Below are 14,235 nucleotides of genomic sequence, written 5' to 3'. Positions count from 1 at the left end.
ACATTCCAGGCGTCTCTGGGTGCACAGTGTTTACATAACTGATCGGTGATCGTTAGTCTCCTGCCAAGTCAGCCGTTCCTTAGCTGTTTTGTTGGAGTGCTTGATTGAGTGCTTAAGCCACTTGGTGAGCACTTTACAAACTGCTTGGTTATTAGTTTCCAAGCCATGGCCATGCATGGCAAAAAGTATTCACACTGTCACTGAATATACCGATCGACTTGAACAAAGTTCAGGCTCTACTCGCCTGCGTTTGGCCCCATATTGTCATGCGTGCCCTCGGACGGTGGCTCACTCCCTGAAAATGTGCAATTTTATGTTGACGTTTCCACTTTTTGTGTGATCTCCTTTCATTATACGATCCATCACATCGACTTAAATTGATAGAATTTTTTTTAAAATGATCGTTTCGTTTTTAAATGTTTGGTGGACATCTCTGGGTAGTCTCTGCATGATGTATTAATGTGCTGTTTTAACGTACCCCATTTCATTCAATCCTGAACCCCCTTTCTCCACAAGTCCCACTACCAAACGCAAGTCAAAAACCCTTCTCCCCCATTCCCCCCTTCCAAATGCACGTCCAGAACCTCTTCCCCTCACCCTAACCTCCTTTCAAACTGCCTGGTGGGAAACATCCTCCTTGCTTCCACCACCGCCCCCCCCCCTCGCTGTATTAAGTGTATCACAATGTTTGGTGAGGCGTCACTCTCTCCACCCCCCCTCCTTGCTCTTCCTCCTTTTTACCTCCCCCTTTCTAGCTACCCTCTTCCTCACCACCTCCTCACTCTCCCACCCCTCCATGCTCCCCGCTCCCTCCTCTCTCCCTCCTCTCTCCCTCCTCTCTCTCCCTCCTCTCTCTCCCTCCTCTCTCTCCCTCCTCTCTCTCCCTCCTCTCTCTCCCTCCTCTCTCCCATCCCCCCCCCCGTTGCTGTATTAAGTGTATCACAATGTTTGGTGAGGCGTTGCTCTCTCTGCCCCCCCCTTCCTCGCTCTTCCCGCTTTCTACCTCCCCCCTTTCCAGCTATCCTCTTCCTCACCACCTCCTCACTCTCCCACCCTTCCACACTCCCCGCTCCCTCCTCTCTCTCTCCCCTCTTCCCCCCCCCTTCCTTAATATCCCTGCCAGCGAAGTAACAGGTTGTATTTTCTTGTTCATAATATAGCAGCGAACCACAGCTTGGGTATCCTCCATTGTGCCGAATGTTGTTGAATCTGAACTTCTCAGCCTACAAGCTCAATGGGTACTGCTCACCTCCATGGGCAGGTGTCTCCACCTGACACTTTTCACTCCTGGTGCTGTCGAATACAAAACTCTCAATATCATGAGCATCTTGCACAAACAATCACAAGTATAGAACCTGCTGCTTTCTCATGACAGACAAGTTGATGGTTTTCTCTTTTCATCTGCCTTATTCTGGTTTTGCTCCTGCTCTGTCAGTCCTTTTCTGCTCCTCATGTCTTCTAGGATAAAGGTATTCTTCAAAAACCATCTCATTAGTAACCTTCAAAATACCAATCTTTCGTCTCTCCCCATATTTCTTTCCACCCCATTAACTCTCCCCAAACCTACCACTCACACTTGCAGGTTACGATCTTTCCTTCTTTTCTCTCATCATCTTTATTACTGTTCATTAATTTCCTTGCTCATTGTGTCTGCTTGATGCCCCACTGTCAGTGTGTTTACCTTCTACCTTCTACCCTCCATCCATCACCTTGCACATGTGTTGCTTTTATGCACAAAAAAGTTTGGTGAACAAAGCTATCAAACAAATTGATATATACAGGAGGTTAACTGACAGTTAGTTATCTGTCTCTGTCTTTCATACAGATGTGTGAGTGGTGCATAAGTTATTTTCGTTTTTGTTTTTGTATTCAGAGGAAGAAAAGCTAAAACACTGAACGGATCATGATGTAACAGGACAAAATAAACAGTTAAGAGAAGGGGGGAACACCAACAGCAGAGTTAAATGACAAGATAAAGAGGTGTGGGGAGAAACGGGGAGCATGAAAGGTCACATCGGGTGGACAAGATGGTTATAAAAGGAAACTATCGGCAGCGAAAAACTAATAATTTGGAAGTTCGTGAGATTGGGGTGGGTGAGTGGGGGTAAAGCATGGTAGAAAATATCATGGCTTTGGATTGGGGAAGATCTGTGATGGTGGTGAACATCTGTTTTGAAGACCTGGAGAGAAGATTGAGATTGAAGAGCATGTCCAAGTTGGTTTCACAGACAGGAAAAAAGAGGAACGAATGAGTGGATTTGAGCATTGATCCTGGATTTAGGAAGTTTCACCAGAAAGTGGTTGAAGGTGGACTGTGTGTGCCCTGCATAAACTTTTTGGGTGTAGACCATGTGGAGGTACTCGCTATTCCCTTCAAAAAATGATTTTCGTTGTGCAGATCACCAATCTGGATGAAATTTGGCATATTTAAAGAATTTTAGATGCTGAGTCCAAATCCACTTGTTTCCATGTCGAGGATGTGACACAATTGGTCATTTTTGGCCATTAAAGATAAACCGAACATTAAAGCACGATTTTGACACAGAAATGAAGAATCAAGGATAGACTGATATTTACGTCAAAGAAAACTCTTGTGAGGTCTTAAAATGATACAATATGTTTATACAGAGCCCTCCTATTCACTGTTAATAAAGATGTTTATAATTAAAGGTCGTAAACCGAAGCAGTTACATATTTTTACCAGCTGAAAACGTCTGGACCGACCAGATAGGCCTTCGAGTTGACCAAGGCAACTTTTTGCTTAAAAGGCAGCCACACTGGCTATTTAAGGTAGTTACATTGACTCTTAAAGGCAGTTACAGCACCTATTAAAGACAGTTACATTGACTATTAAAGGTAGTTACATTGACTATTAAAGGTACTTACATTGACTATTAAAGGCAGTTACAGCGCCTATTAAAGACAGTTACATTGACTATTAAAGGTAGTTACATTGACTATTAAAGGTAGTTACATTGACTATTAAAGGTAGTTACATTGACTATTAAAGGTAGTTACAGCGCCTATTAAAGACAGTTACATTGACTATTAAAGGTAGTTACATTGACTATTAAAGGTAGTTGCATTGACTATTAAAGGTAGTTACATTGACTATTAAAGACAGTGAAATTGACGATTAAAGGTAGTTACATTGACTATTAAAGACAGTTACAGCACCTATTAAAGGTAGTTACATTGACTATTAAAGACAGTTACAGTGCCTATTAAACAGTTACACTGGCTATTAAAGACAGTGACAGTGCCGATTAGACAGTTACACTGGGTATTAAAGGGAGTTACATTGACTATTAAAGACAGTTACAGTGCCTATTAAAGACAGTTACATTGACTATTAAAGGTAGTTACATTGACTATTAAAGACAGTTACATTGACTATTAAAGGTAGTTACATTGACTATTAAAGACAGTTACAGTGCCTATTAAAGACAGTTACATTGACTATTAAAGGTAGTTACATTGACTATTAAAGACAGTTGCAGCACCTATTAAAGGTAGTTACATTGACTATTAAAGACAGTTACAGTGCCTATTAAACAGTTACACTGGCTATTAAAGACAGTTACAGTGCCGATTAGACAGTTACACTGGGTATTAAAGGGAGTTACATTGACTATTAAAGACAGTAACAGTGCCTATTAAAGACAGTTACATTGACTATTAAAGGTAGTTACATTGACTATTAAAGACAGTTACATTGACTATTAAAGGTAGTTACATTGACTATTAAAGACAGTTACAGTGCCTATTAAAGACAGTTACATTGACTATTAAAGGTAGTTACATTGACTATTAAAGACAGTTGCAGCACCTATTAAAGGTAGTTACATTGACTATTAAAGACAGTTACAGTGCCTATTAAACAGTTACACTGGCTATTAAAGACAGTTACAGTGCTGATTAGACAGTTACACTGGGTATTAAAGGGAGTTACATTGACTATTAAAGACAGTTACAGTGCCTATTAAAGACAGTTACATTGACTATTAAAGGTAGTTACATTGACTATTAAAGACAGTAACATTGACTATTAAAGACAGTTACATTGACTATTAAAGGTAGTTACATTGACTATTAAAGACAGTTACATTGACGATTAAAGACAGTTACATTGACTATTAAAGACAGTTACAGCACCTATTAGACAGTTACACTGGCTATTAAAGACAGTTACAGCGCCTATTACAGAGTTACACTGGCTAATAAAGACAGTTACATTGACTGTTAAAGGCAGTTACATTGACTATTAAAGACAGTTACAGCGCCTATTAGACAGTTACACTGGCTATTAAAGACAGTTACATTGACTATTAAAGGCAGTTACATTGACTATTAAAGACAGTTACATTGACTATTAAAGGTAGTTACATTGACTATTAAAGGTAGTTACATTGACTATTAAACACAGTTACATTGACTATTAAAGACAGTTACATTGACTATTAAAGACAGTTACATTGACTATTAAAGACAGTTACATTGACTATTAAAGACAGTTACATTGACTATTAAAGACAGTTACATTGACTATTAAAGACAGTTACATTGACTATTAAAGACAGTTACAGCGCCTATTAGACAGTTACATTGACTATTAAAGGTAGTTACATTGACTATTAAAGACAGTTACATTGACTATTAAAGACAGTTACATTGACTATTAAAGGTAGTTACATTGACTATTAAAGACAGTTACATTGACTATTAAAGACAGTTACATTGACGATTAAAGACAGTTACATTGACTATTAAAGACAGTTACAGCACCTATTAGACAGTTACATTGACTATTAAAGACAGTTACATTGACTGTTAAAGGTAGTTACATTGACTATTAAAGACAGTTACATTGACTATTAAAGACAGTTACATTGACTATTAAAGACAGTTACATTGACTATTAAAGACAGTTACAGCGCCTATTACACAGTTACACTGGCTATTAAAGACAGTTACATTGACTGTTAAAGGCAGTTACATTGACTATTAAAGACAGTTACAGCGCCTATTAGACAGTTACACTGGCTATTAAAGACAGTTACATTGACTATTAAAGGCAGTTACATTGACTATTAAAGACAGTTACATTGACTATTAAAGGTAGTTACATTGACTATTAAAGGTAGTTACATTGACTATTAAAGACAGTTACATTGACTATTAAAGACAGTTACATTGACTATTAAAGACAGTTACATTGACTATTAAAGACAGTTACATTGACTATTAAAGACAGTTACAGTGCCTATTAGACAGTTACATTGGCTCTTATGGATTAAATGAAAGACAAAGACACTGCGCGACTCAGCCTGATGAAAAGTGGAACCGCCACAAGAGGATGACTGTCTTAGAACTCCAGTATTTCTTGCTCTGAAGCGGTTGCTGAACTCGGCTCTTGACTGCTGCTATTACAAAACTCACGTCCACTATTACATGCCAGCCAACCTGAATACTACTGTGTAGTAGATTACCACAGCAAAAGCAGTGTGACACCCGCATTCACAGTTCATCGTCGGAATCATCGTCAGTTCTGCTTTCATCATCCATAAGTTCCATTTCTGCACGGGTCTGTTCATCGTTGGCGCAGTTTTGACACCCACAGCACTCTGTGCATGACACTCCTTTTGACTGGCAAGAACACTGGTTGGTCTCGCATTTCATCTTCTTGCAATAACATTTCGTCGCCTCTAACAGTTCCTTCGGCGCTGGTGGTTTGTTCAGCCAGTGAACAGTCAGTGCTCCGTTGCGTTCCACCCATCCGTGAAATGTAGGAGAAGGGGCTTCTATAAACCTCTCAGTCGCGCGGTGGTGGATCGCAGACTGATAGTTCACTCTTTTGCAATGCAGCATCAGAGCGTCACTTGTAGGCGGCAACTTCTGTTCTCCCAGCGACTGGCTGCAGAACAGCTTGTAGCGAGCCTCATCCACACTCTTCATGGTCGGCTGATTATACATGGCGCAGACGAATTGTTCCAGGTCGTGAATGATATTCTGATCTAGCGTGAATCCTCGACCAATGCTCCCGAAACAGGTGATGAGATGGGGACCCTTCATAATCAAGTCAAATGGCCTTGTTTTGCCCTTACCGTGGAATGCACTGGTGGTATCACTCCCTGTGAAATTGTGCAAACCTATCAACGCATCGCAGACAGAACTTTCCAGGGCATTACTCAGCTTCCTAATGTCAATGACGATAATGTCCTTGGGACTTCCTGTGACCAGATGGAAATTTCGTGCTCGAATCGACTTCGAGTGAGTCAACGCCAACACAAACACATCGGTGTCGAAACTCTCTATGCGCACCGACTCTTCATTCTGTCCCACGTGAGCAGCATGTAGCAGGAGCTTCGTGTCAGCTTCCTCATGGTCACATTCAAGTTCAGGTACTGACGACACAGTCATGACACCATTCGACGCCTCGATTTTATCGCATTTGCCGACATGACTGACGTACAAAAGCATGTCGCCCAGTTTTGATGGAGAGATGTTTCTCGTCCACGATTCGACGATGAACTCTATCAACGCCTCCTTGTTGGCTCCGCTCAGGAGATAATTGGCCCACTGTTTTGGAAGGGCTTGATCGCCTCCATGGATGGTTCGTACCTGAAGATCGCCCACCCTGCCCGCTCGTCTGGCGTGCTCCAGGCACTTGATGCTGATACTTGGGGAAGTATCAAACACCACGTCCAGTCTCGAAGATTGGTTATGTCGTGCTTTGGCCACTACGATGTTCAGCACCATCTCTTCCAGTTTGCCGAAAGTGTTATGCAGTGAACCAGCCTTTATTGCCTGAATAACGGCCATTCCATCCACAATCGTTGCACCTTGGATAGGCCGAGCGTCCACACGGCAATCAGGCCACAGTTTCAGTATATGGTTGCGGAGTTTGGCTTTGTCCGTCTTAGCAATCGAACCATCACCAGATTCCAGCGGGAAAGATATGTTCGCCAGTGGGTATGCGAGCAGATCGTGGAGTGTTACATTGCTTTACTCGCCAATCAATAGCAGTCGTGTGAAAAGACGAGGTTCATTCACAATTTCAACCTTCGGCGTCTGCTGGTGGGCAGTCGCCGACTTGCCTTGCGCCTTCGAGAAAGTTGCCAATTTGGCCTTCGAAATCGGATTGAAGAATGGGACCTCACCCGAGAGAAGCCAATCACGCATGAATTGCACGACAGCATTCTCTCCCTTGACATACGCGTTCATCAAGTCCGCAAAAGTGGCTGGCGGTACGATGACACCTGAACTAATATTGACGAGTTCAAGGTGAGCGCCGGAGAAAGGGTTAATCATTTGTAGTACTGTGTCCATCACTTGAACCACCACTGCTTCATTCTTCTTCGAGCTCGACACATCCAAATCCTTTCTCGTTTGGGGCTCGTTGTGGATACCCGCCATGGAATCACATTTCCTTGCGATTTCCGCACGTGCTGATTGGGACAGGATCCACTTCTTCACAGCTGTGCTTTTCTGAGTGTAACCAATGATGCCTCCACTGGTCTTGCTGTCCCTATTTAAAGTTTGGTCTATGATCTGATCACACGCAATACTACTAAATCCATAACGAGTATGCCGTTGGGCAGTCTATTTGCCATCCATGAACGCTTGATAGGTGTCTGGGTGGGAGTGCTCTCGCCCGGCCATTTCCAGCCAGTAAACGGGTAAGTTCCTTGCATAGTTTAGGTGATCGTACGCAAAGTACTGGGGCATTGATGCTCTCGTGATCGCAAGGTGTTTCGGCAAGTTCGAAGTAGGAGTTGCCCGTATAAGCTCTAGTGCGAGCTCCACCATTTCCAAGTAGGGCCATGTAATGTCCACACTTTGGTGTTTGTTCAGGTCATCCCTCACCATGAGTGCTCCTGAGTATAGAACATGTAAATTGAGGTCTGAGTCACCCTGCTGTGGACCCTGGCTGGCTTCATCCTCTGTCGTTGACTCTGTTTCTTTTGTAGAGCTACTGTCTACAACAGCAGCCTGAGCAATGGAACCAATATCAATGTCCTTCATGTACACCACTTCGCTCTCAGACATTTTTGGTGGACGATAGAAAATCATGTCTGGGTACCCGTTCCTGCAGTCTTTTCTTCAGTCTTGTTGCCTGGTAGTTGGCCTTATCCTGACCTTCGCATACTCTGGGTAGGTCATTGAACATCTCACACAACTTCTTCGGATGTATAGATTGTTTTCCATCAATGATTCTTACCTGGATTACTTTATCACAGAAAATGTCAAATGTTGAGTCATAGTTCACTTTCTGAGTTTGGAGTTTACTTTGACTCTGTCTATGGTGTGTGTGTCATTCACATACTCGTAATAACATTTACGGTGATAACAAACTGCCAGCGCTACACAGTCTTTATCCTTTATAGTTGTCATTATTCTCACATCACGTTCATCTCTCCTCTGCTCAGCAGTTTCCCTCAGCTTTCCTCCATCCTGTGTTTCTGCCAGGGACAACTGATCACGTTGAGATTTTCCTTTGAGACGGATGAATTTGTCTTTTTTTTGGCATATGATACAAATTCTTGGCAGTACACCAGCTGATTTGCCAGCCACCCTTTCTACAGAGGTTCTGAGGGATTTTCTACGTACTTTGTGGTACGAGTGCCCCTCTTCTTCGAGTCCGCCCACCACCTCACTGTCTGTCGCAGAAATTGCAGTAGTGCTGGCTTCTGATTTCCTTTTCCTGGCTGCAGCGCGTTTTATATGATCCTTGTAACAAAACGACCCATAGCAGAACCGGTGACAGCCGGCATCCGCAGGAGGATCAGTCATTGGCAGCAGTTTCATCATTTGATCAGCCAGCAAACGGCATTTGTTGATAGTTTCACTATCTGTGGCGTCGCACCAAACCTTCGCACACTCGCATACCTTATGCCAGCTCTTATCCGTGAATTGCGTCACTCTCTCATCATCCTCCCTGCCCAAGTGTGAAACAACGCATATTTGGTTGGTGAAAGACCAAAAATCACTCGAAATCACATGACAACAATGGGCGCCGCCATCTTGATTTGTTGTTTCCTGGTCGTTTCCTCCGCGATTACAAGCACGCCATGCCCATGAATGTACAGAGTGAATTTCGTTTAGATTGGTGATCTGCACAACGAAACTGAACGAACCCACCCACCTCCACATGACCTAGTGGGGGGGGGGGCAAAGAAAGAGGAAAATGTGCAAAACCAGAAATGAGGTGAAAGAAGACAGAGATCACTGACCTCTCTGTGATGGGAAAGTGATAGGCCCATCGACTCAGGTTCAGCATGGGATATTCCAGTGATATTGAAGGCCTTGGTTTCCACGGCGTCAAGCTGAGCAGGGTGTGAGGCAGGGGAGCCAGTCAAGAGAGGAGAGCAGTGTTCCATAAAGCTGTGGATGATTTAAAAAAAGCATTGATATGAATCAGTATCATTAAATCTTGTATGTTCATGACAACCCAAAACATAATGTAACGGGAATGGTCTATTGCTATCCCAATCCCACAAGAGATAAACTCTGTAATCTGGCCGAGTGGTTGTGAGGCCTTCATGATATTGAGTCAACATGTATAAACTAAAACAACCATGACCCAGTGTTCAAATGACCGCTAATAATTTGGCGCGAATCTGGCTGTATGCGCGCTCGTTCAAAGCGCATTCTTTTTCAATATAGATACATGGGAAGATTGACTTAAGAACCAAAGGAAAACCTCAATTATAAGAACAAACAGGTTTGTTGAACAATGGAAATGAAAGGGGAAGGAAACGTGGTAGTGGGGAGACGCACGTTCAACTCGAAAACAACATAAACAGTTCACCTACTTGACTTGATTTGATGTATCAGACTCTTTACAGAGCTTTGGTGCTGCCAAAGCAGTTTCTCGGCAAGGGTTATACTGGGTGGTTTGCCATTGCCTTCCCAGCATTGTTTTTCTGTGCTCTATCCTTTTAAATGCTGAGTGTTGAGCAAGGAAGCAGCAAACACCAATTTTTTAAGTCTTTGCTTTTGACTTGGCTGGGGATTGAACCAACAAGCTCCCAAAATCAAAATGCCACCAGGACTCGTTCACCTACTTAGAGTAAGCCTTAGACACACACACGGGAAGATGGAGAGGCAGGGGGAGATGAAAAATAAAAAAAGTAGAACAGCACTCGGTGGAGTGCATACTTCCACCAAGCTCAACACTTTACATTTTGTATCCCACTAAGAGGCCGGATCTGGATATGAACCTGAAGCAAAATCGAATCTATTCATTCTCGTCACACCCGACCTGTCCACCAAGTTTTGTCTAAATTCATTCATAACTTTTTTGAGATATTCTGCTCCACATCGTTTTTAGCCTCATCACTCAATGGTGAAGAATCACTTTTAAAAATTTCGGATCCTGATTAGGATCTTCACCTGATAAATTAAACTTTTTAAAAAAATCTATTCAAATATGATCAGGTGGGTTCAAACTATATACAATATACAATCATGTGTCTGGTCCACTGCTGGTCTTTAATTGTGTCCAGCAGCAGGTCGGCATAGCCACAATTGGCTTCTGGTCCACGAAAAGCATGATGGCAAGCTCTTGGGGGCGATGACAAGGACGGCAGGCAAACAGGCCTCAGTCTCCCATTTATTCTGTCTCTGTGTCTCTACCTATAAATGTCTCTTGGGGCCCATTAAGTCTCTTTTTAATCCCCAAGAGAGAAGGTGTAACTGTGAAGAACCTTAGCACAAGTTTGAACTGCGTCTGCAGGTCCCAAGGCATCCTCGTGCAGGAGATTGCAGAGGCTGGCAATCATCTGGGCAGTGGGTGGTGTGAAGAATAAACATTTATAACTATCCCAGCAATTGTTACATGATCCTTTACACTCCCCCAAGACTCGTTAACATGTCTCTCCTTAAATGATGCGGTTCTATTAACCTTAATCACCCGCCATCTCGTGTGTTGGTGGTTCAGACTAGAGGGACTGGCCCTCGATTTTTCACTCATGCCTTCGCACAATTTCATGGCTGTGCAGTGTGGCTCTACCTCCATGACGGTGATGCCACATCTTCTCTAATTAATTTCCCTCTCGCTAAGTCGTGCATTCCCCCATCATCCCTTAAACTACACACATTCCTTTTAACCCTAAACTACCTACGTAACCACTAGAGGTCATCCCTCTCTTATCTACTGTCCGTAATGCTCCCATCTAATGCTCCTGTGCCGCCACATGGAGCAACCATTCATGAGTGTCCCCATATGAGCAAAGTTTACTTACCCTCCTGTTCTAATGAGCCCCCTGCATCTACAGAGGTGCTTGGTGTCGCTTCCACCACTTTTAGGGTCAGAGTGATCCATGAGGGCATCTCGTTATCCCTGTATATGGCCTTAGGCGGTTGGCGTGGACGATGCGGGGGAGGACCCGTGGGCCCATTTTGATCTTAAACACCATGTCACAGATTTATGTCAGGATGACCCCCGGGCCTTGCCAAGGTGAAGTGAGTTTTGGGCATCTACCATTTTTCCTCCGGGGATTGAAGAATCAAATCTTCATCTGCGGAGAGTACTCACTCACCTGGCTCCGTTGTTCATTCCTGTGCTTCGTCTTTGCGCTCAGCAGATGGAATTGGTGGCGTGCGAAGGGATGGACTTCTTCATGCCTTCCTCCAATTGACATGTGTAACCCTCCCCAGCAGTCTATCAGAGTGCTTGGGAACGGGACCACACAACAGATTGACGGGAGTTTGTAACTCTCGTTCGTACACGAGCAGTGGTAGCTGCATGTGGTGGCTCCTTGCTGACTTATCCGGTAGGCCATCAGAAAATATGGGATATGTTCATCCCAGTCATCCTGATGGGTGGTGGAGAGCAAGGCTAGTTGTTGGATTAAAGTCTTGTTTACCCCTTCCACCATCCCGTCAGATTGAGGTCTTACGTTGTCCTTGTTTTCCTAATTGACAGGAGACTGCACACTTCTTTTAGCAATTGACTTTCAAAATTTCGTCCCTGGTCTGTGTGCAGCTCTTTGGGAATTCCATGCCAACATACAAATCCTTCCACAAAGGCTAATGCCACAACCCCAACTTCTTGGTTGGGTAGCGAATAGGCCTCCGGCCACTTGCTAAAACAGTCCATAACCACAAGGATGTGTCTGTTACCTTTGAGGGTGTGGGGTTGCAGTCCTAGGATGTCCATGGCATGCTTTGATACCAGTCCTGTATATCACGCCCCATATTAGGCCAAAAAAAAAAAATGTTGCATTGGCGTAACCCGCCCGACCCTAAAAATTCCGCCGACCCTACGTTTTTTTTTTTTGTTTTTTTGCTATCGAAAAATTTTGCCGACCCTATTTTATTGCTATTTTTGTTGTTTTGCTATCGTTTTCAAGTATCTTGTTGATTGCGATCGCGATCACAAAAACCCGGAAGTGTTTCGGACAGAACCCGCCGACAAAAAGGGTGGTACTCGAGCCGGGGGAGATTTTGGGAGGGATTTATTAGGAAAAAAAAAAAAAAAGATCCCGACCGACCTACCCTATTTTTCAGTGACCCGTTACGCCAATGCAACATTTTTTTTTGGGCCTTAACCCAATTGAACCTCCGGTGGATGAGAGATGTTGTCTTTACCCTGCCCAAATGCCCGCCGAGGTGTGTACCATGCATCTGTTGTAAAATTGTGGTTTTAAATTGGTTTGGGACTATTACCAACCAGGAAGTTTTCTCAGAGGAAATGTCTACCTACTTGGGATTTAGATGTTATCTTTCAATTCCAGGTTTTTCCATTAGCCCAGTGGCACCTTTGTTCATACTCCAAGGTGGGTGACCTTCTCCCCACCTTGCAATCTGGCCCTTGAGTTGCTTGAACCATAAAAGCCATTCCAGGGAAGAATGGTTTGTTCTCACCAAAAATTTCCACCTGTACATACAAGTACAGGTGGAAATGGTTAATGACAGACAGCATAGCCAACAAATCTTTGCAGTAACACAATCATTTAGCTTGGACCGACTCATGGCACAACTAATATGCAATCACTCTTGCCATGCCCCCTTGTGTCTGAGACAAAACTGCACCCAATCCTTCCTGGCTTATCCTTCCGAGTGCAGCTTTAGCTTCGTGGATGGTCGTCTCCTTATTGGGTCGTCTTGTATCTATGCAATGCTCATTGGGTGAGCCCAGCTCCCACCGTGCCACTGATGACCAAGACGGGGCATCCGTAGTCGACGTCGTCGCTGGAGGCCCACCCATCTTCCGGCACGTGTGTCTGCGCTACCTTATGATGTTGGTGGTTTATTGGATTTCCAGTTGCTATGGTTTTGTAATATTGGTTTTGGATTGTTGGTTGTCATTTTGGTTTTAATGTTGAGTGCAAGGTTGTGTTGCGAAGCGTGCATGGATGCGCTCTATAAGTGTGGAGAGAGATATTGAGAGAGATGGGGAGAGAAGTAACAAGAGAGAGAAAGACAGAGAGAATTTAGATGGAGAAGAATCACAAAGGGGTTCGAATCTTCGACACAAACAACACATTTCCCTTTCCACTGATATGGAGGGAGAGGTAATTGATCAAAACAAAATAGTACAGATGCAACTACACTAAGAATCCCTTATGTGTTGGCATATGCCTCCCCCGGGGCCTCCGAAAACCGTAACAATATCATTCTCCAAATATAATGTGACACAAACAGTCTATGATCACCTTGAATATAAAAATGAGCAGTCATTTCCTCCCCCCTCACCTTGTCATCAGAAGGTGAAACACAAATGTCATGGTGTTTGCTTGGTGGTTAGGGTGGCCACCTTGGGACATTAGGGTCCTGAGTTCAAGCCCTATTGGCCATCAAATTAACACCAGGTGGGGTTGACTCAGCCTGTCATCCTTCTGAAGTCAGCAAAATGAGTCCGACTGTACTGGTAGAGGGGCACAGCATCTATCAGCAACATTGTCACACCCTAACAAAATGATAGCTACCTGGCAGCCAAGCTGCTATATCCAAGAAGAAGAAGTGAAACTTGAGGAATTGTTTTTAACGACATGGTGGATCGAGATAATCATTCATTTTACTTGATGCTGAATTTTGCCATTGATGTTTGATGTTTTCTTTTATTTGCATGTCAAGGTATACGTTTGTGTGTGACATGTATCCTCTTCTCAAAACGTTGTATTTTGCAGTGTGGCCCTGGTGGTTGCCTTATTGAGCTTGCACAACAGCTTATTATCATTATGGTGGGAAAACAAGTGATCAACAATATCCAGGAATTTATACTTCCGT

The 14,235-nt window shown here is 43.4% G+C and overlaps 1 protein-coding gene across 8 annotated transcripts in view; it reads left to right on the top strand.

The window, feature by feature from the left end:
* ANO7 (anoctamin 7) overlaps positions 1-14,235 on the top strand; it is a 179,134-nt gene that overhangs the window by 133,269 nt on the left and 31,630 nt on the right. For all 8 annotated transcript variants that reach the window (XR_015057729.1, XR_015057732.1, XR_015057731.1 and 5 more), the window contains exon 17: positions 14,136-14,233. Coding sequence is in view for 4 of the 8 variants with exons in the window: in XM_085879606.1 (XP_085735732.1) it covers positions 14,136-14,233 (98 nt within the window). In the remaining 4 variants the exon portion in view is untranslated. The remainder of the gene's footprint in view (positions 1-14,135; positions 14,234-14,235) is intronic.

This window comes from Eptatretus burgeri, chromosome 4, assembly GCF_056783735.1.
Source record: "Eptatretus burgeri isolate ZD-2024b chromosome 4, Ebu_testis_v1, whole genome shotgun sequence".
NCBI lineage: Eukaryota > Metazoa > Chordata > Myxini > Myxiniformes > Myxinidae > Eptatretus > Eptatretus burgeri.
The sequence above is the reverse complement of the archived record's forward strand: the minus strand, read 5'-3'. Positions and strand labels throughout refer to the sequence as shown.